This window comes from Amblyomma mixtum, chromosome 5, assembly GCF_055824585.1.
Source record: "Amblyomma mixtum isolate Tamu chromosome 5, ASM5582458v1, whole genome shotgun sequence".
Lineage (NCBI taxonomy): Eukaryota > Metazoa > Arthropoda > Arachnida > Ixodida > Ixodidae > Amblyomma > Amblyomma mixtum.
The window spans coordinates 164,573,466-164,592,683 of record NC_143016.1 but is presented as its reverse complement, the minus strand read 5'-3'; the positions used below and the strand labels follow the sequence as shown (position 1 = coordinate 164,592,683).

Below are 19,218 nucleotides of genomic sequence, written 5' to 3'. Positions count from 1 at the left end.
TTTGGCGGTTAAAGGTTTGAAATGCACAGCCGCTCACACAATGCGATGTGATAAATCTACGGTAGCAGTATTGGGTGAGCGGATGGCGAGTGGAGGCTCGTAGTTTGGAGGTGCACTTTTGCTGTCAGGTGCCCGGAGGTGCACTTACCGTAGACTGCTTCCTCTGGAGGACGGAGGCTTCACTCACCAACATACACACAGGTGAAACCGGAAGTAGGGCGACTATCGTTGAAAGAATGAAATTGAGTGGCAGAGGATGGGGTGATGACGCAAAAATTGCCTTTCTCAAGAATGCGTAATGCGTCATAAATCTCGGGTGCTTTGTGTACGTTCGCTGTATTTCTTTAAGATCTTGTAAACATTCAAAAGCTGCGGGCATATATGACCGGGTTTGCTCCCGCATATGGCTATAAGCGGCTGCCCATTCACACAGCATGTCAATACGGCAACGTCAGATTCTCGGAGTACTCAAAATCAGCGTTCACAGGTTGAAATAATAATAAACTTCACGTACGCGGCGTTATTTGAGCATAGGAACTCTTTTTGCAGTGGACGTCGCATTTTCCAACACATCAAAAACAAACGAGCGAAACGAATATGAAATACTCCAAAGGGTCACCACGCTGCACAAAACTATTGACATTTCGCATTATCTAGAAAAATCTAAAGCAAACTGGCTGAATTGAGGAAATAGGGTAATTGATAACAAGACTGTCCGATTTGCTAGAAACAGTGGGGGAGCCTAGGTTCAGCGTTCGAAAACTGGCAGTATGTATAGAGAGCTACTACAGTAACATCACAGGCATTAAAAGAGATCGGCAGGCTGAGGACAAAGGAAGTGCCATGACTGCACCCTATATGTCCGCAGTGGGCATTCTAAAAGAAGTCGCATTTTTTCTTCGGATTCATATACGACGTCTCCTCGCATCCAAAGGCCTGCGAAAACTCCTTAGTGTTCATGAGCGGCACGTTGCATCGCATCTGGGGCGGCGAATACTTTTTCGTAATGTCTTCGGACAGCACGCTCTCGCGTGATCTGTGCTCGGGGTTGCACCACTTGTGGCAGCTGCTGATGAAGAAGAGCTGCTCAGGGAAATAGGAGCGCTCTCCGAGCCTCTGGGCGCCCTGAGGCGGGAGCGCCTTGAACGCGTCCAGTGCCTTGCGCATCCCACCGGCGTCGGCCAGGTTCTCCCCTCTGGCCGTGTCGCCGAAGCGGATTCCCGTGAGAGCGACGCTGGCGTTGTTGTACAGCTCCCGGAGGCAGGCCAGCCTGGAGTTGAGCCTGACCTGCGTCTCCTTCGACCACCAGTCGCGGCGCTCTCCGCGGCTATCGTAGTCTTTGAACCGAGGGTCAAGCCCGTGCGTCACCTCGTGGGCGATAATGTGTCCCAGGCCGCCGTAGTTCATGGGTGCCGGTGCGCGCTGGTCGAAAAAAGGCGCAAACATTATGGCAGGCGGAATGACTACCGCGTGATATGTGGGCAGGTAGAAGGCGTCTACAGCGACCATGGGAACCCGGAAACGAACGGGTGGAAAGACGGGGCGCGATGCGCCGAGCAGCTTCAGGGAGGCCCTGGCCCACGATCGCTCGACGGCAGACAGCATCTCGGGGAAACTTCCGCGAAGGGCAGGGAAATACGAGTAGTACGCGTCGAGCTGTGCCACGGTCGACAAGTTGCTGTGCCGGCCCAGAAGCACTTCGAAGCTGCGGACGCGTTGCAAGCCCAGAGGTCGCGTGGCGCTGTCGATCCAGCTCAGTGCTAACCAGCCCTTCTTGGTGGCGCTGAGGACACGCGAGGCAATCTCTCGCACCGCTGCCATCTTGTCTGGTGCAAAAAACCAGCGGCTCAGCATATCGCCCGTCGCAAACGACAGCTCCTCCACGGCTAACTCGAGGCACTGGCTCGCCGCAAGAGTGACCGCCCAGATGTGTCTGCCTTGGTCGCTGAACTGAGCGCGCGTGAGTGCTGCCGACGAAAAGGGAGCCAGGTAGCGGGCCAGCATAATCGCCGCGTAGCCTCGCACGGTCTGCGACGCCTGGTGCGCCAGAAGAAGGCGGCCCAGAGGGCGCAGCTGTGCGCTTCGCGTCACGCCCAGCTCGTCCTGCTCCGATAGTCGCTGGTCGGTCTGCAAGACGCGGTTGACGGCGCTCAGCACATCCGTAGTGGAGTAGAACTCGCCCACGAGCTCCTGCAGGCCGGCGAAGTGCACGTAGTTGAAGGGCGCCGCAGCGTCTCTGTCAAGAGCCGGCAGCACTGCCGTAACCACCATGTTGTCCAGAGCCGTGAGGCGCTCGATCAGCTGTGGATCGGGCTCTCTGCACGAGAGCAAGATTGTGCGGCGTAATGATTGTGCGCTACAGGGACACCTGTTAATGGCATGAGCGTGCACTCCCACGAGATTGGTGTTGACGGCGGGAAAGCAAGGGGAGTCACAGGGGGTGTGAAAGGGGTACATTGTAGGAGAAGTAGGAGAGAAGGACGAGGAAGAAATGGACGGTAGAAAAGGGTGTGTGAGTGCAGAAAATTAAGAAACGGAGCACCCTTATAAAACTGGTCTATAGACTTTCTATAGACTTTTTATAAACTCTATAGCCATCCTATACACTTTTCCTTTTGTCTATAGACAGTCTATGGAAAATCTATAGACTAAAGACTATAGCTGCTTCAATTTCCTTCTGTCTATAGACGGTCTATAGACTATAGACTAAGGTATATATAGCTGTCTCAATTTCCTTTTTTTCTATAGACGGTCTATAGACTCTCTATAGACTGAAGTCTATAACTGCCTTCATTTCCTTTCGTCTATAGACAGTCTATAGGCACTTTATAGACTAGAGTCTATAGCTGGCTCATTTTCCTTTTGTCTTTAGACGATCTATAGACTCTCTATAGGCTAAGGTCTATAGCTGTCTCAATTTCCTTTCGTCTATAGATGGTCTATGGACTCTCTATAGACTGAAGTCTATAACTGTCTATAGACCCTCTATAGACCACAGTCTATAGCTGCTTCAATTTCTTTTCGTTTATAGACTGTCTATTGACTAAGGTCTATAGCTGCCTCAATTTGCTTTCGTCTATAGACGGTCTTTAGACTCTCTATAGACTACAGTCTACAACTACCTAAATTTCCTTTCGTTTACAGACTGTACACTATAGATAGTCTACTGTCTATAGACCAGTCTATAACAATCCTAATTTTATCTAACAATGTTCGATACACTTATTTTCGACTAAGTACAGAACAATGTCAATTTCTTTTTGCACTGCATCCTGAGGGGACCTGCATCTGGGGACCGCAACTATGTCGGGAGTCCTCCACCTCCTTCGCTATTACGGAAATTAAAAAGTATCACGTGAGCACATTACAACACCCTCCTGTATATTCTTTTCAGGAGCCTTGACAAGCTCCTTTTCGTTATACCGTGACGTATATTGTCAATACAATAAATAATTAATGCTAAACAGTAAGCGCCGCCGCGGTGGCTCAGCGGTTACGGTGCTCGGCTGCTGTCCCGAAAGACGCGGGTTCGATACCGGCCGCGGCGGCTAGAATTTCTTTGGAGAAGAAATTCTAGAGGCCAGTGTACTGTGCGATGTCAGTGCACTTTAAAGAACCCCAGGTGGTCCAAATTTCCGGAGCCCTCCACTACGGCGTCTCTCATAGCCTTAGTCGCTTTGGGACGTTAAACCCCAGAAACCAAACCAAACCAAACCTAACCAGTAAGCCGAGGAAAGGCAGCCGTTCTTGAAGTAAGGGCGCCCGCGAACTGTACTACATCGAACGAATACGCTGTCCCTTAAAGGAATCGCTCGACACAATTCCATTCCATCTTTCGATCGTTACTGTCCAACGCGCTGAAATCAGAAACATTTAATCAATGGTTCTAGATTTCTCTTTAAAACGTCCTGAAAATAAAGGATGAAAGACGGGTATGAGAATTCAAGGCAGCGCCCATCCCTTAGAAACACCTTAGAATAGCCTCAAGGAGCCTGGTCCTCTGTGCGATTAACATCTGCCATTTATACCTTTGCAGTTTGTATTCACGTGAATAAGTGCTGCGACGCAACAATCACAAAGCCAGTATTTTTTCGTTCCTATCCTTGCACCTGTTGCTTCGGCGCCCATGACACGCTGATGTCGCGCATATCAGTTTTCTAACACACTCAAAAAAGACGTTATGTTGTGCAACATTACAATCATTGTTTGAGAATTGTACCACATACTATTCGGTGGGAGATGCGGCGCGTATACGGACAAGAAGTTAGATTTCGGTTCTGTTTTCACGAAAACAATAAGATTTTTAGAGGGTAAGCGAAAATTTTAAGCTTATAAACCAATTGCCTTCTGTGCTCTTGGATATCAGATAAAGGTGCACACGGCAAGAGTGCGAGCGATAAAGATACGACCGTGAAATGGATTTCTGTTTCACGTTTTACCCATTTTACCGCGAGACGGCGGAAAATCATTCGGGCTGCAAACAACCCTGTGCGTGGCTGCATCAATGGCGTTGGTGTGTTTCTCATGGATTACGTTTTCTTCAAAATCCAGCTTCATCATTCGCTTACGGTAAGTCTACACGTTTATATTTTATTCATTTGGTCTCCTAAACCACTCTAAGCAGAGCTGTGTGTGTGGAACAGATTATGTGCGCAGTGACAAACGTCCTATCTTCGTTTCTAAGGCGGAAGCCATCGGGTTCTCCACTAATGTCGCTTATCTCTGTGCCGCTATATTTACTAACGCGCGGAAAGGCAGTCTGTGCGATGCCCTTGATGATAAGCCGCTCCTCGCGAGCTGTCTACTAGATTTTTCGTGTTTCAAGGTAGATGCGCGGCCAGAAATATCGTTTAGCCTGTGAATGACGGCCGAAATGGAACTGTGCGTTAGTTAGCGCCGTGTGAGCTCAATTTACTTTGCACCTCCGATTCCGTACTTACATACACTCTCGTTCTGTGGTGGATTACATTTATTTCCTAATCTTTGTGTTATCGCCTGTCTGGACCATGGAGTGCTGTTTTTTGAGGTGTGCATTGCTTGCTACGTATGGACGCTCGCTCGGTGTGCGTCGGGGACGCCGACGTTTCAGCAAAGGTGTCTTGTAACGCTATAGACTGGGGCGCGAGACGTTTGTCAAAGTTGTAGTCAAGCGGCGCTGGAGGAATGCTTATAGTGTGATGGGTACATAAAATTCGTTGCCGGCGCGAATGGCCGGCGTGCTCAAACACCGCGAAGAACCGACGAGTTCCATCCCATCTCACCTTCGTTGCACCCGTATGGATTCGTCCGTGTCTGTCATCAGAGCCGTTGGCCGCCGCCGCTGGCTTGCGGGCACTTCATTTTGAAAGCTGGGTAAACGTCGGCTCGACAAGAGGTCGCTTACATATCGTTCCGAGTGGTTCGGTCATGAATCCCGCTCACGCGTGCACAGATTTCTCGAATACCATTTGCGCGAGAGGCAAAGTATGTGTTTCTGATTTCAGACTGCTACGTTACGAAAGCGCCGATGTGACTCGCCGCTTATTTGCGCCTAAAATTAAATTAAGCTCTCGTGTTATTATAGCTGCGCCTGTTGAAGGCGTAAATTGTTTCATTTAAATACTTCCTACTTTGAGCACGTTCAATGCTTTCGCTGATTTTTCTAGCAGCGTTGGGTTATGCTACCTCCATACAAGAAACACACCTCTTTACTGCGCTGTTGGCGCTGCACTTCAAGGAAAAACTAAGTGAATTTCAATCGGTATTTTATCGTGACAATAATTTGTTGTCTTAACCTCGCGACTACTTTTGAAACGGCGCAGCTGCAGCCTCTGTGTGCTGTATGGGTTTTTTGAATAATGAGCGCGGCATGGAAGCGCTGCAACCCACTTGTTTCGAAGAGCGCGCGCAGATGTATGAGTATGCTGTTACGTCTTTGTGCTTCAAGTTATAGGCACAAATTTGTGGTGAACTGGTTGCTTCTGCCTGCCGGTTTTGTATAGCTTGTGCCCGTTCGAGTATCGGCTTACGTACACCCGGCCGAGTCTTTAATTGGCTCTGGTGTTGCATCGCTAAGTGCACACTGTGAAAAGGTGCCTTTTGGCTACACTGCTGGCATATTCATGTCGTAATTTGACGCGTGAGATGGCATTTCCTAGTTTCTTTTTGTTAATATAATATTTGAGTGGAGTACATGCTTGTTTAGATCAAAGTTATCAGAAATATTCATCGTCTGCCACTACGAAGAGCCGAAACAAGCGGAATACGCAGCAGTGGTTCTGGTGGCTCATTTGCACTTAATCTGGGTGAACGACTTGTCCGCCATGGTACTTTACCCAGAGGATGAGGCTATGTGGACCAGATCCATATGCCGCTTGTTTCAGCTGTTCGTAGTGGCAGACGAATTTTTCTGATAACGTTGATCTATACACGCAAGTACTGCACTCAAACATTATATGAACAAAAAGGAACCATGAAATGGCATTTCACTCGTCAAATTACAGCATGAATATGTCAGCAGTGTAGCCGAAAGGGACCTTTTTTACAAGGTGCATTTAGCTATGCAACACCCGAGCCAGTTAAAAATTTAGCCGGGTGTACCAGGCTTCACGCAGGGTATTTTGAAGCGCTTCTTCTATAGCGGTTATAAGAATAAATGCTGCAATATTCTCCTTTTTGCATCCCTGTGTAAGGTGCACTGAATGTGTATTTTATGGAGGTAGCATTCTTAACAGCTCCTTGCGAGTTAATGCAGATATGTGGCACAATTGTTAGAAGTCTTCTGTTACAAATAATGTAAAAGGATTGCCATACAGAGATCAGTATTGGCTGTAACAGTATTGCCACAAAAAAATCAGTATCAGTACTGGATTCAGAGTAGAGTGCTCCAAGGATTATGGGTCTTTGTTAAAATGTTTTATGACGACACTTATAATCTGTCGTTTATTTACTGAAATGATTGAGCCGGCGTTATAGCTCAGTGGCTATCACGTTCGTCTGGCGACCTGAAAGATGCAGGTTCGATTCTGGTCTAGGCGGTCGCATTTTAATAGAGGTAAAATGCTAAAGGCCTGTGTACTCTGCACAGGTGGCCGAAATTATTCCGCAGCCTTTCACGCAGCCTGTCGCCTTGGGTCTTTGAACCCCATAAAACCAAACCAAAAGATCAAGATTGCCTTTCTGGAATGGCATAGCAAGGATATACCTTGCATTGTAAAGCACATGTGTAGAGATGGAATGGGAATTTTTTTTCACTTCCTCTTATATTATTTTTTTCCTTTGTGCTGTACAGGTGAACATGTCCGGGTGATTGACTGCAGACAACAGGCCGCAAGAATGCTTCTGTGGAAGCTAGCCGGACTGTTACTTTCAGCATTTATGTTACTATCGTGCATTCTTATGGTGCATGTATTGCATATTCCCAGCCTGGATAGCCTGGAAATAAACTAAATTTGTAAGTATATTGATTGTGTCATGTGTGAACTCTGTCTGGTGATCTTTTTCAACGGTTGTCGACTGTCTATAGGCAGTCTATAGATAATGGTCTACAAATAGTTTAGTAGACAGAGGTCTATAGACTGTCTATTGACAAAGGTCTATAGCACTGCCAGGCCACACACCTATGAAAAGTCTAAGACAATCTATAGACATATGTCTACTGGACCAGTAGACTTTTGTCTGTAGACTGTCTATAGACAGTAATCTACAGGAAGTCTATCCCTACTGAAAAATCCGGTATGAATTTTAAACCGGAACCGCATACCGGGTTATTGTACAGGATTTGCGATACCGGATTACCGGAGTATCCTGTACAAAACAGGAGAGTCCTGTATTATACAGGACTGTCCTGTTTTATACAGGATATTCCGGTAATCCGGTATCGCAAATCCTGTACAATAACCCGGTATGCGGTTCCGGTTTAAAATTCATACCGGATTACAGGACAGTCCTGTATTCTACAGGCTAAGCCCGTATTATACAGGAGGGCCCTGTATCACAGGAGAAAGGCAGGAATAAAATGCTTCAAATATATTCCACTTGGACTAAATCTGCCCAAAAACTGGGGCCATAAGTGTACATGCCAAATGCTGCAATATACAGAGCCTCAGAAACTGGTAATCTGCGATTATCAGCGACTCGTATTGCAGTCGATGTGCAATTGTGGTATTTGCTCCCAGCTTTTACCAAGTATTGGTAGCTTGGTGAGTATTATAATGCATCAAAAACTCCAAAAGATGTTTATTTTTTTCGCATGTCTTGAACCAGCTCACTGAGGTAATAATTTAACTCTTCGCGACGAACTACCGGCGCTGGGGTCTCTACAGGGTGCTGGCCAATGAAGTAGTGAAAAGCACCTGCAGAAAAGAAAATATGATTGATAGTACATAATGCCCCCACCTTATCATTTAATTGGGCACTGACACACAACATAATGCATTGAGCACTGTGACATGCAACTTACGGCCAATGGCTTGTAGCTTTTCAGGGGTCATTGGCTTCCTGCCCACTGTCGAGGCTCCTGACTTCAGGTTCCGATGGCAAGCTTGCCCTGTAACGTTCCTTTCCAGGAGTTGTGGAGTCGTCCAAAGGCTGCGTCCTTGCAGAAACGCGAATCTTTGGGTGCCACCATAACTGCTGCCCACGTTTCCGAAGGAATAAAAATTCCATTCCCGAGGTGGACCTGTATGCAATAATTACAAATGCATACCCCAGTAGCACAAACGGGGCTCTGAATTCCGGGCCCTCGTGGGCCCAGACAAGCAAGGCGTCTCAAGACGATAGGCCCTGAGCATTGGCAATGCTCAGTATCGTGAATGCACCCCACGCCTTCCATATTTGAATTAATAATGTATTGAAAATCTGCGTCGTAACATTGTTGGTGTGTAAACAGGTTGCTCGGACGATTCCGATGCTTGCGTGGTCATCCTCCAGGATTTACGGCACATACCGCAGCATCGATGCGATGCTTGATGTTTGTTCAAGGGCTTGAGCCGCTCCCCCTCAGGACGCTTATCGATGATTGTTCTCGCACGTGTACACCACATGCCTCTGTAAAGAAAGAATACAAACTATAAAACTAATTTTAGTCGTGTTATCATGAAGGAGAAGCAATTTCGGTATGTAACTGAAAGAAAATTTTGCGCTATTCCGTCCCTCTACGCTGTGCAATCTACAAAGTTTTAGTTAAAAGACACTGGACAGTTAGAACGTTTCTGTTGACGCCGAGCATATACCCGAGACGGAGGCAGTACTTAAAGAACAGAGTCATTTAAAATGCGTACTTACGTCCTAGCAGCACGACGTCGCCGTCATAAAATCCGCCTTCACCGCCGTGGCCTCCACCGGTCAAATGTTCACCACTCACGTCTTTCAGAGCGAAGTCATTCATCACTGAGACAAGGATGATAGGGTTCCACCATATTTGCACTGGACGTACGCATGAAAGGCGATGTCATCTTTGATCATGGATTGATCAAGGCAACACGAAGAAAGGCGCAAAAAATTGTATAACACAAATTCAACGCCAACGAACGAGTGCCAGCGTGTTTTCGCAGCTACCTTCATCGCTTGACACTCAATTTCCCAGCCGCAGGAGAGAAAAACCTGTTCCAAACAAACGCAGGAAAGGCGGGGGAGGACTTCTGCATAAAGTCACCGCTCTGCGACCGGGCACAGTGAACAAGCAGAATCGGAACCTCCTCGCCACTTCATGGAAGCCTCGTGGGTAGCGTGGTCGGGAGGGCGGCTTAAAATGCTCGGTCGTGGGTTGTAGAGTGAGCGCCTCCGCGCCGCTTCGGGGAACGGCACTGGAAGGGACAGGACAGAAAAGCCAGGAATGCGCAGGTTTTTTTTTGCGACCGGACCCAGGAAAAGCTAAGGCGGTGAGGCGAGAAAAGAAAAAAGCTTTAAAAAAAATTGTGCAAAGACGGGTTATGCCCATTTCACATGATGCGATTCTTGCGACAGCGCACTGCGATTTCAGCCGCACTGCGACAGAAGGGCACGCCGCTCCCGTCGCAGAGCGGTTGCGGCAGGCTTCCAACCAGTTGGTCGCACGCCGCATAGTCGCAGCGATCGTTGCGAACGAAGCGGCCGTCAGCCAATAGAACTCAGAGGTGTGACATCACAGGAAAAACGTAGCGGAAGCCGTCGAAACTGCACCAGAGGTATTTTCACTTTAGCGCTGCCGGGTCTGTTGATTTCTCAACATGTCACGAGCACGTGCAAAAGCAAAAACTTAAGAATACCTTCTTTGCATAAAGTACTTGATATTTTAATAAAAATACATTAATTCAATAAAAAAAGTAAAACTTAAGCGTGTTCTACGTTTATTATTGGTAAATTAGGCCGATGCCGCTCGTGCCGCACCAACAGAAATCGCAGGCGCCGCAAGCATGTGAAAGGGCTGTCGCGACTGGCGCCGCTGCGACACTGCGACTGGACCGAAGTTTTTCGTGCGCGCCGCATCATGTGCAACGGCCTTTACTCGTGTAAGGTTTCTACAGGTGTTTTTTGTTTTTATTTTGTTCTCTCGAGCGCTGTATCTTTTAGCTAGCACGAAGAGTCGCCCTTAAGGGAACACCCCAAGCTGCCGGCTCCGTTGAATTAACCTTTTCTTGTTTGTCGATAGAAATGTTCTGGGCGATTTGTGATTACTATGTGTTCCTGATAGAGTGAAGGGTGGGGCCGCTCGCGATGACGCTTGGACAAGTTGCGTTATCAATGGGCGATCACTTGAAGAAGAAGTGCAAAGAATTCCTGCACGAAACCAAGAATTTTCTTTCTTCATCGATGCGTCGCTAGAGGCTGCCGCTAGCGAACATTAAGAAAGCTGCTGCAATGAACGCGACAGTAACAAACGTTTTTGAGCCTCTGGCGCTGTCACCGGAGGCTCGCCATGTTTATCAGCCAGTCTTGAATTTCTGCATTGTGAAATCCAGAGTAATCTTCGAAGGACTTACGAAGGCTGCTGGCGGATATATACTAGCCGGTTGCCCGCACACAGCCGCCCTGGCTTTGTCAGGGTGCTGCACGGGAAGCATCCCCCGCCTTTCATGCACAAACTGCATGTTTTGCCACTGCGAAGCTCGCGCTTAGCCTTTTTCTTTTTCTACACCTTTCAACAAAACCGTGTATGTGTTGATTATCGCACTTATGCGCACGCTGCCCCCCCCCCCCCCCCCTTCCCCTAAAAATATCTGCTGGCGTACAACAGTCAATCTGCAGACCAAGCACCAGAACCGCAGCACATATCGCTCTGAATACAGGCTGGTATGTCCGGTTTGAGCTCCGTAACGGACTAGTCTGTCCGGTTTGAGCTCCGTACCGGACTGGTCTGTCCGATTTGAGCTTCGAACCGGGAATGGACTGCCCGGTATGAGCCCCGTACCGGAGCGGTCTGTCCGGTTTGTGATCGATACCGGACCAGTATGAACCGGTATAGCCATCAAACCGGACGGGTCTCGCCGGTATGAGAGTGATACCGGACCGGTATGAAACCGATATGTTCCGGTAAAATCCAGTTCGCCGCGATACCGGATTTTTCAATAGGGATGGCCATAAGTCTATAGGTCGTCTATAGTCCGTCTATAGACAAGTGTCTATAGACGGTCTATAGACAACTATAGGAAATGTATGACCATAAGTCTATAGATCGTCTATAGACTGTCTATAGACCTGTGTCTATAGACTTCCTATAGACCTTTAGACTTTCAGTAGACATTTGTCTATAGACTGTCTATAGACAAAAGTCTACTAAAAGTGCATGGCCATAAATCTATAGACTGTCTATAGACCAGTCTAAAGGATTTGTCTATAGACAGTCTATAGACTTCATAGACTAAAGTCTATAGACAGTCTATGGACTGTCTATAGAAATTTTTATAAGGGCGGGCTGGAAAGTAGTAAAATGGCTATTTCTCTGTACCATGCGTGCGATGTTGAGTTTCAGTGAACAGATTTCAACTGATGTTCTGTTCTTAAAAAGATAAAAACCGACCACCGAAGAAGAGCAAAGATGTTAGCTTCTTTTTAACGCATTGTTTTCACCACGCTTGTATTTCAGCGCACCCGATATGGCCGTGTTCTCGCAGTGCGTTCATTTTTTTTGTCAGTATCGCTTATAGAGGGTGTTCGACCCAAGATTTTCCAGAACTTTTGAATACAGACTTTTTTAGTTAGAAGAGCACAATTTTCTGCATACCATTGTCGGTTGTGTAGTAGATCGGAATGCAACTAAGACGTACTAGCTATCACTTTGGTTACCTAGTACTTAATTATTCACTTTTTACTATTGTTATTAGTCTCCTTAATTGTGAGAGGCGTGTAGCCCACCGCAAGTAATATCTATATCAGTTTTTAGAATTTCTAAACCCCGGTTACCCTCGGCGCTGTGGCCCAACAATTTTTTGCTCTTTCGAAGAGTTACGTGCACTGAACAGCTTGCGTTGCCTGCAATCTTTTCAAAAGCGCATGTATTTTGGCTCGGCGTAGCCAAAATTTGGTGGGCCACAACGCCGAGGGTAACCATGTTTTCGAAGTTCTAAAAATTCATATTAATATAACTTACGCTAGGATACACGCCTCTCACGCCGACCTTGTGCACCGAAGTTGCAGAAGTTGTCCACGTCACCCGGATACAGCCGTACCACGCCCGCTGGCCCCTCACGCGTGTCTACACCGCATGCCAGACACATGCGACGTCCATTCTTCTCCTTCTTCGCAGCGCTGCGGTACCCACTCGGTGGCCTCCAGAGAGGGGGCAGTATGGATGGATGGATGGATGGATGGATGGATAGGAGCGCCCGCTTTGAAACGGGGTGGTGGTAATTGCCACCTCACTGCTAAGCCCTCCAGTGGCGCCGTACCGCAGCAGAACTGTATTATCTGGCACTTGGCAAACCTTGGGCATTCTAGGACTAAAGGACTGTCGTCTTCCTGCTGCCTTGCGCGTGCCAGCACGTCAAAGTAAACCTGCCCAGCGTACGTCAACCGTTTGTCAGTGTCAACATTTTTTCATAAAGCATAAGTACAGAGAGAACGTTTATTTTACCTTTTGCCAACCCGTAATGCAATACCCCTCACGGGGTCTTTTAGGTAATGAAGTTAACTGAAGTGAATAGTAAGGCTATTGTTTACCTTAAATTAACTAATAAACTTCTTGATTTTAGGGCAGGGTTGTATTGATAAATTGATAGGCAACGTCGAAGCTGAACCGAGTTTTTATATTTGCTTACTCGGCAATGTGGTGCAAAATATCGAACGTTAACAATACGCATTTGAAAGATAGTTGAATAGAACTGTCCGCATTACATAATTATAAAATGACGTCGCTGCGTGTGACATCATCGCCGAAACCAAGTTAATTTCTTCGACTTCACCAAATACACCGACAGCGCCTTTGGGGCGTAGGGAGTGAAAGAGGCGCCAATTTATAAATAAGCAAGAAGGGAAAGCCAACTTAACGAGTGTTGAAATTCATATTTTTGATGTTTGCTAATTCCAATCACACTGCCGATCATGAAAATCTATAAACACTCCTCACCTTCGATGCCGACGGCAATCCATTATTATTGATCCGTATCAGTTAAGTAATATCCGCCGTGCTGTACAATAATGCTCAACACAGCGCACCGACGTATGTCTCAGTTTTCAAAACAAAATTATGTAAAAGTTAAAAACATTGCTCTGTATGCCTGCAGATGTTGGGCGCTAGTGCGCTTTGTAATGAACAAACAATGTTTCTTCATTTTCGACAGGGAAGCCTTGGTTGCACTTAGAATTAAATATTGTATTCTATTTACTTCGGTCCGTACCTGTACATGCGCGGCGCCTGAAGTCGTACAAGCGCAAAGCACATGTATAGAATGACTGAACTGTGCGTTCCGCAGCTCCCAAAGCTACTGCGGCCACGAAGTTAAAAATGACGAGGAAATTCTGAGTTTAAACTGCACATGCTTACAGCTAGAACATTTTTAACCAGATGTTATGGCGAGATATCGCTTGTTCTAGACAAGCGTTTTGCCTTCTGTACTTTGGCTTGTTTGTTCTTATGTCACTGACTTGCCCGGATGGCTTCGTTTTCAAACTGATGTGATCGCAAAAAGGAATAAGGGCACCGTGGCAGCAGAACCATCAGCGCACGGCGCCAGACCCATAAGGAGACGCTCAGAGCTTGGAGTGCTATTATTCCAGCTCTTCCTGAGGCTCTATTTCGTATGAATAAACACCGTTTGAGGACATCAAATTGTCTTGAATTCGGAAGCCGACTGCTGTACTAGTTGCAGATCCACATTAAAGACGAAACGAAGCATAAATAAGTGTGGAGCTGAAACAACCAGAAGTAAATAACTAGTCTTCTGAGTTTACATGCGCCTGAGTGTGTGGTTGTGGGCTTCGTTCGAGTTTCGTGGTCGGAGCATCCGCGAGCGGTACGTGCAGGACTCACTGCGGGCTGAGGAGCAGCGCCATTTCGGCAAAGAAGTCGCCCAGTGCGCCGTCGCGGACGAGGCGCGAGCGCAGCGAGTTCCATCCGTTCAGGGCGACCAGGCCGATGTCCAGGAGGAGCACGTAGAACCCCGGCCGCTTGAGGAAAGGACCCGGCTCGAGCCGCAGCAGCGGGTGCAGACCGCGCGTCAGGCTCAGATCGACCAGGCTCTCGAGCACCGAGCGGTGAGGACGCTGCTCCGGCGGCCAAGATAGGCCGTGCTCGGCCATCACGCCCCGCACAAAGTCTGCGAGAGCACGAACTCTCGTCACTCTGGGCGCATTTCTGCCTCAGATTTTGACGTCAAGCTGAGCCCTATTTAACGCAAGAACGCGGATGGGATGCGTTAGATTGTAGAGTCAGCCTGCAGGCCATGGACACAGCGCCACTCCCCACCAGTCAGTCTCTTTATTCTCTTCCGACTCCCGAATGCGAGAATAAGCACCCGTATCGAGAGTAGAACGCTATGAGCAGACCACAAATCTGAAGTACGAGCCCACAACATAGTCGAAGGTGCAAGTGCTCGGCAGCTGATCTTACAGGTAAGCCCTTCTCACTTCCATCACGGCGTTCACAAAATCCTCACCTTCATATGGCGCTAGATTGCACGCTGTAGCCTGAATAACTGTGAAAACCTCATGCTTTCTACGCTGCTCAAGCTTTAGTAGTCCTGGCAAAAGGTGTCTAGTTGTGTTAGGACTGTCGTTCCAGTGGGACATTTCTACCCGCCGCGGTGGCTCAGTGGTTACGGCGCTCGGCTGCTGGCCCGAAAGGCGCGGGTTCGATCCCGGCCGCGGCAGCCGAATTTCGATGGAGGCGAAATTCTAGAGGCCCGTGTACTGTGCGATGTCAGTGCACGTTAAAGAACCCCAGGCGGTCGAAATTTCCGGAGCCCTTCACTACGACGTCCCTCATAGCCTAAGTCGCTTTGGGACTTTAAACCCCATAAACCAAACCATAAACCAAACCAGTGGGACATTTCTACGAATAAAATATAACGCAGCAGCAGCCTCAGCCTGCGCAGTGAGCATGAGGTGGCTGAGGGCGAAAACTTAGGTGAGTTGGTTGATACAAGTTTAGACACATGGATCTGATGACAGGGAAGAGGTGGGTTGTCTGGCCGCCAGTTCGGGAATCACCTTCGTTGTTTCAGGGAATGTGGGTTAAAACCACCAGTTGTTTCTTACAAGGCACTAGGATTTCCCCCAGACTCACATGTCTACCCGAATGCCTGCTATCAGCGCCCAAAATGTGCTGTTGGGCAAGTTAGAGCCGCATTTTCTCGGCGCAAACAGCGCTGCCATTAGCCGTCTCTTGCTCCTTGTTATTTATGCGTAGTGGTGTCTCTCGTATCCAGATGCGTGGCCAGCTCCGACACCACGATCTCGAGCTCAAGTCAATTCGACTCGCCTACTAACGCCCTTGACCATGCGGGGGTGTACTTGCGCTTTCTTTTTCAGCTACCATTCTGATTATTTTCATCCATTGCCTCGTTGCGGGGTTCACCTGATCATCCGGAGGGATATAATGAAGCTTTGCTTTCCTTACAACATTTCGCTGGTCTGCACTTCTACACGGATCGTTTCGCGACGTGCTGCATGCAGAAGAGAACTTCGCACGGCTATTAGGATGACATTATTCATAGTCTGTGGCTGTACGCCGTGGGGTGAAATTCGAAGAATTTGTTGGCCACCCCTAGCCACACAAGTGGATGTGTTTTCACGCTGAAATATTTTACGAAATAACTTGTCACTGTCAGTTTTGAAGTAGTACGATAAAGCTCAGGTTTACTACAATGACTCCCCTCTTCTCCGCTCGTCTTAAAGCGCAGCTCTTAGGAGCCCGTTCCCGTGTTGAGCCCGAAGCCTCTCTCTTTCAGGTGGCTTTGGTTGAGCAGCGTGCCTCGGCGTAACCGATTGCGGAGTGCAGCAGAGGATGAAAGAAGACAATAACGAAGAGAGCAGGAGGAGGAAACTGGAGGAGGAGGGTACGCTTGCAGCGTTAACGAAGGTTGTGCGGCGGCGACTCGCGGCATCAAAGTAGCACGCGCCGTCGTTCATTCTCCGGAAACATCATCAGTAATGTACGCGTCGCTCGCAAGAGGTGGCGTCAGAGTAGCGTACCAGGTAAAGCCCCTTGATGTTTTTTAGTACGAGGCGAGGCTCATCGGCGGCAGCACCCAGCGCACGCTGGTCAATTCGAAACCAAGACCCGCCTTCGTTCGGCAGGGCGTGTTCCGTATGCCAAGCACGCAGAGCCACATTGCCGAGGTGCGTATTCGTCGGCTATTTTTTTCTTCTAGTAAACGTAGTATTTTGCGAAAAGCGGTCGCTTGCATATCAGGCAATTCTGAACAAAAGCGTCTTTGAGCGAGAAACCGTTTATGAACGCAGTTTTTGACATAAAGCAGAGTTCAACTATAACAATCAATATAATCACAGATCAACAAACCGTGGTCTTGCATTTTTTGCTCTATTAACTCTTTTGATGATAGCAAGAGCGTTCCCCATTGGTTCTCTATGCCAGTCTTAACTGTTCGATGCGATCGATGAAAACACTTTAAAATAAAGGTTTTTCTTCCTATCAGAAGAATGGACAATTGCCAACAATATATCCATGATGGCATCTTGCAATTTTCTAATTTTAAAAATATCTTTCCGAGAATGTTGGACAAGGATGGTAAGAACTTTGCGCGTCTCTCGAATTTTCGACCACAGGCTGAATCAGTTTCGCTGTTTGTCTTCTATGTGCTGTCATTATTCCTCGATTGTACTGTATTTAGGTCTCTTTGTGGTACCAGCCTCCCAGCGAGCGCCTCGAGGGCACACTGGCTCACCCAGGTGGTCTGGCCCGTTGAGGGCGTGCTGGAAGCACCGCTGCACCAGGTGGGCCACCTGCCTGTGGGCGCGGTTTGTATTATGTGTGCTATCATTATTCCTCGACAGTGCTATAAATAGGTCTGTCAGGTGGTACCAGAGTCCTGGCAAGCGCCTAGAGGGCACACTGGCTCACCCAGGTGGTCTGACCCCTTGAGCGCGTGCTGGAACCACCGCTGCACCAGGTGGGCCACCTGCCTGTGGGCGCAGTTTGTACTATGTGTGCTATCATTATTCCTCGACAGTGCTATAAATAGGTCTGTCATGTGGTACCAGAGTCCTGGCAAGCGCCTAGAGGGCACACTGGCTCACCCAGGTGGTCTGACCCCTTGAGCGCGTGCTGGAACCACCGCTGCACCAGGTGGGGCATCTGCCTGTGGGCGCGTTTTGTAGTATGTGTGCTATCATTATTCCTCGACAGTGCTATAAATAGGTCTGCCATGTGGTACCAGAGTCCTGGCAAGCGCCTTGAGGGCACACTGGCTCACCCAGGTGGTCTAACCCGTTGAACGCGTGCTGGAAGCACTGCTGCAACACGTGGGCCACCTGCCTGTGGGCGGGGTTTGTACTATGTGTGCTATCATTATTCCTCGACAGTGCTATAAATAGGTCTGTCATGTGGTACCACAGTCTTGGCAAGCGCCTTGAGGGTACACTGGCTCACCCAGGTGGTCTGGCCCGTTGAGCGCGTGCTGGAAGCACTGCTGCACCACGTGGGCCACCTGCCTGTGGTCGCGGTTTGTACTACGTGTGCTATCATTATTCCTCGATAGTGCTATAAATAGTCATTAAGCGTAGGAAATTGGCGGCTAGTTGGTTGGAAGAACTATTGTGAGACATTCCAGCGGCTAAAGAGACAGGGACGAAGGTAGACGAGACAGGACGAACGCCGGTCCGGCGTTCGTCCTGTCTCGTCTACCTTCGTCCCTGTCTCTTTAGCCGCTGGAATGTCTCACAATAGTGCTATAAATAGGTCTGTCATGTGGTACCAGAGTCCCGGCAAGAGTCTTGAGGGCACACTTGCTCACGCAGGTGGTCTGACCCGTTGAGTGCGTGCTGGAAGCACCGCTGCACCAGGTGGGCCACCTGTTTATGGGCGGGGTTTGTACAATGTGTGCCATCATTATTCCTCGACAGTGCTATAAATAGGTCTGTCATGTGGTACCAGAGTTCCGGCAAGAGCCTTGAGGGCACACTTGCTCACCCAGGTGGTCTGGCCCATTGAGCGCGTGCTGGAAGCTCCGCTGCACCAGGTGGGCCTCTTGCCTGTGGGCGGGGTTTGTGCTATGTGTGCTATCAGTATTCCTCGACAGTGCTAGAGTCCCGGCAAGAGCCTTGAGGGCACACTTGTTCACCCAGGTGGTCTGGCCCATTGAGCGCGTGTTGGAATACCGCTACACCAGGTGGGCCACCTGCCTGTGGGCGGGGTTTGTGCTATGTGTGCTATCAGTATTCCTCGACAGTGCTAGAGTCCCGGCAAGAGCCTTGAGGGCACACTTGTTCACCCAGGTGGTCTGGCCCATTGAGTGCGTGCTGGAAGCACCGCTCCACCAGGTGGGCCACCTGCCTGTGGGCGCGGTTTGCCCTCTGCGTGCTGTCATTAGTCCTCAACAGTGCAATAAATAGGTCTGTCATATGGTACCAGAGTCTCGGCAAGCGCCTCGAGGGCACACTGGCTCATCCAGCTGGTCTGGCCCGTAGAACGCGTGCGGGAAGCACCGCTGCACCAGGTGGGACACCTGCCTGCGGGCAGGATTTGTGTTGTGTGCTGTCATTATTCCTCGACAAGGCTAGAGGCCCGGCAAGAGCCTTGAGGGCACACTGGCTCACCCAGGTGGTCTGGCCAGTAGAGCGCGTGCTGGAAGCACCGCTGCACCA

The 19,218-nt window shown here is 48.8% G+C and overlaps 1 protein-coding gene across 1 annotated transcript; it reads right to left on the bottom strand.

Moving 5' to 3' along the window:
• Positions 1-876: 876 nt before the first annotated feature.
• LOC149344477 (neprilysin-1-like) lies at positions 877-17,710 on the bottom strand. Its single transcript, XM_089547235.1, has 3 exons — positions 17,653-17,710; positions 14,426-14,711; positions 877-2,317 (listed from the first exon to the last, which is right to left on the bottom strand). Exons 1-3 carry the CDS (start codon positions 17,708-17,710, stop codon positions 877-879), a joined length of 1,785 nt encoding a protein of 594 aa, XP_089403361.1.
• Positions 17,711-19,218: the final 1,508 nt, after the last annotated feature.

What these genes read in the sequence shown, in the direction of transcription:
- LOC149344477 (XM_089547235.1), bottom strand. Translation starts at nt 17,710, where the DNA reads ATGCCCCACCTGGTGCAGCGGTGGTTCCAGCACGCGCTCAAGGGGTCA. An exon ending in CAAGGGGTCAGACCACCTGG is followed by an intron (nt 14,712 to 17,652) that starts GTGAGCCAGTGT and finishes GTGCTCTCGCAG; the next exon opens with ACTTTGTGCGGGGCGTGATG. An exon ending in GCGCTGCTCCTCAGCCCGCA is followed by an intron (nt 2,318 to 14,425) that starts GTGAGTCCTGCA and finishes GCTCTCGTGCAG; the next exon opens with AGAGCCCGATCCACAGCTGA.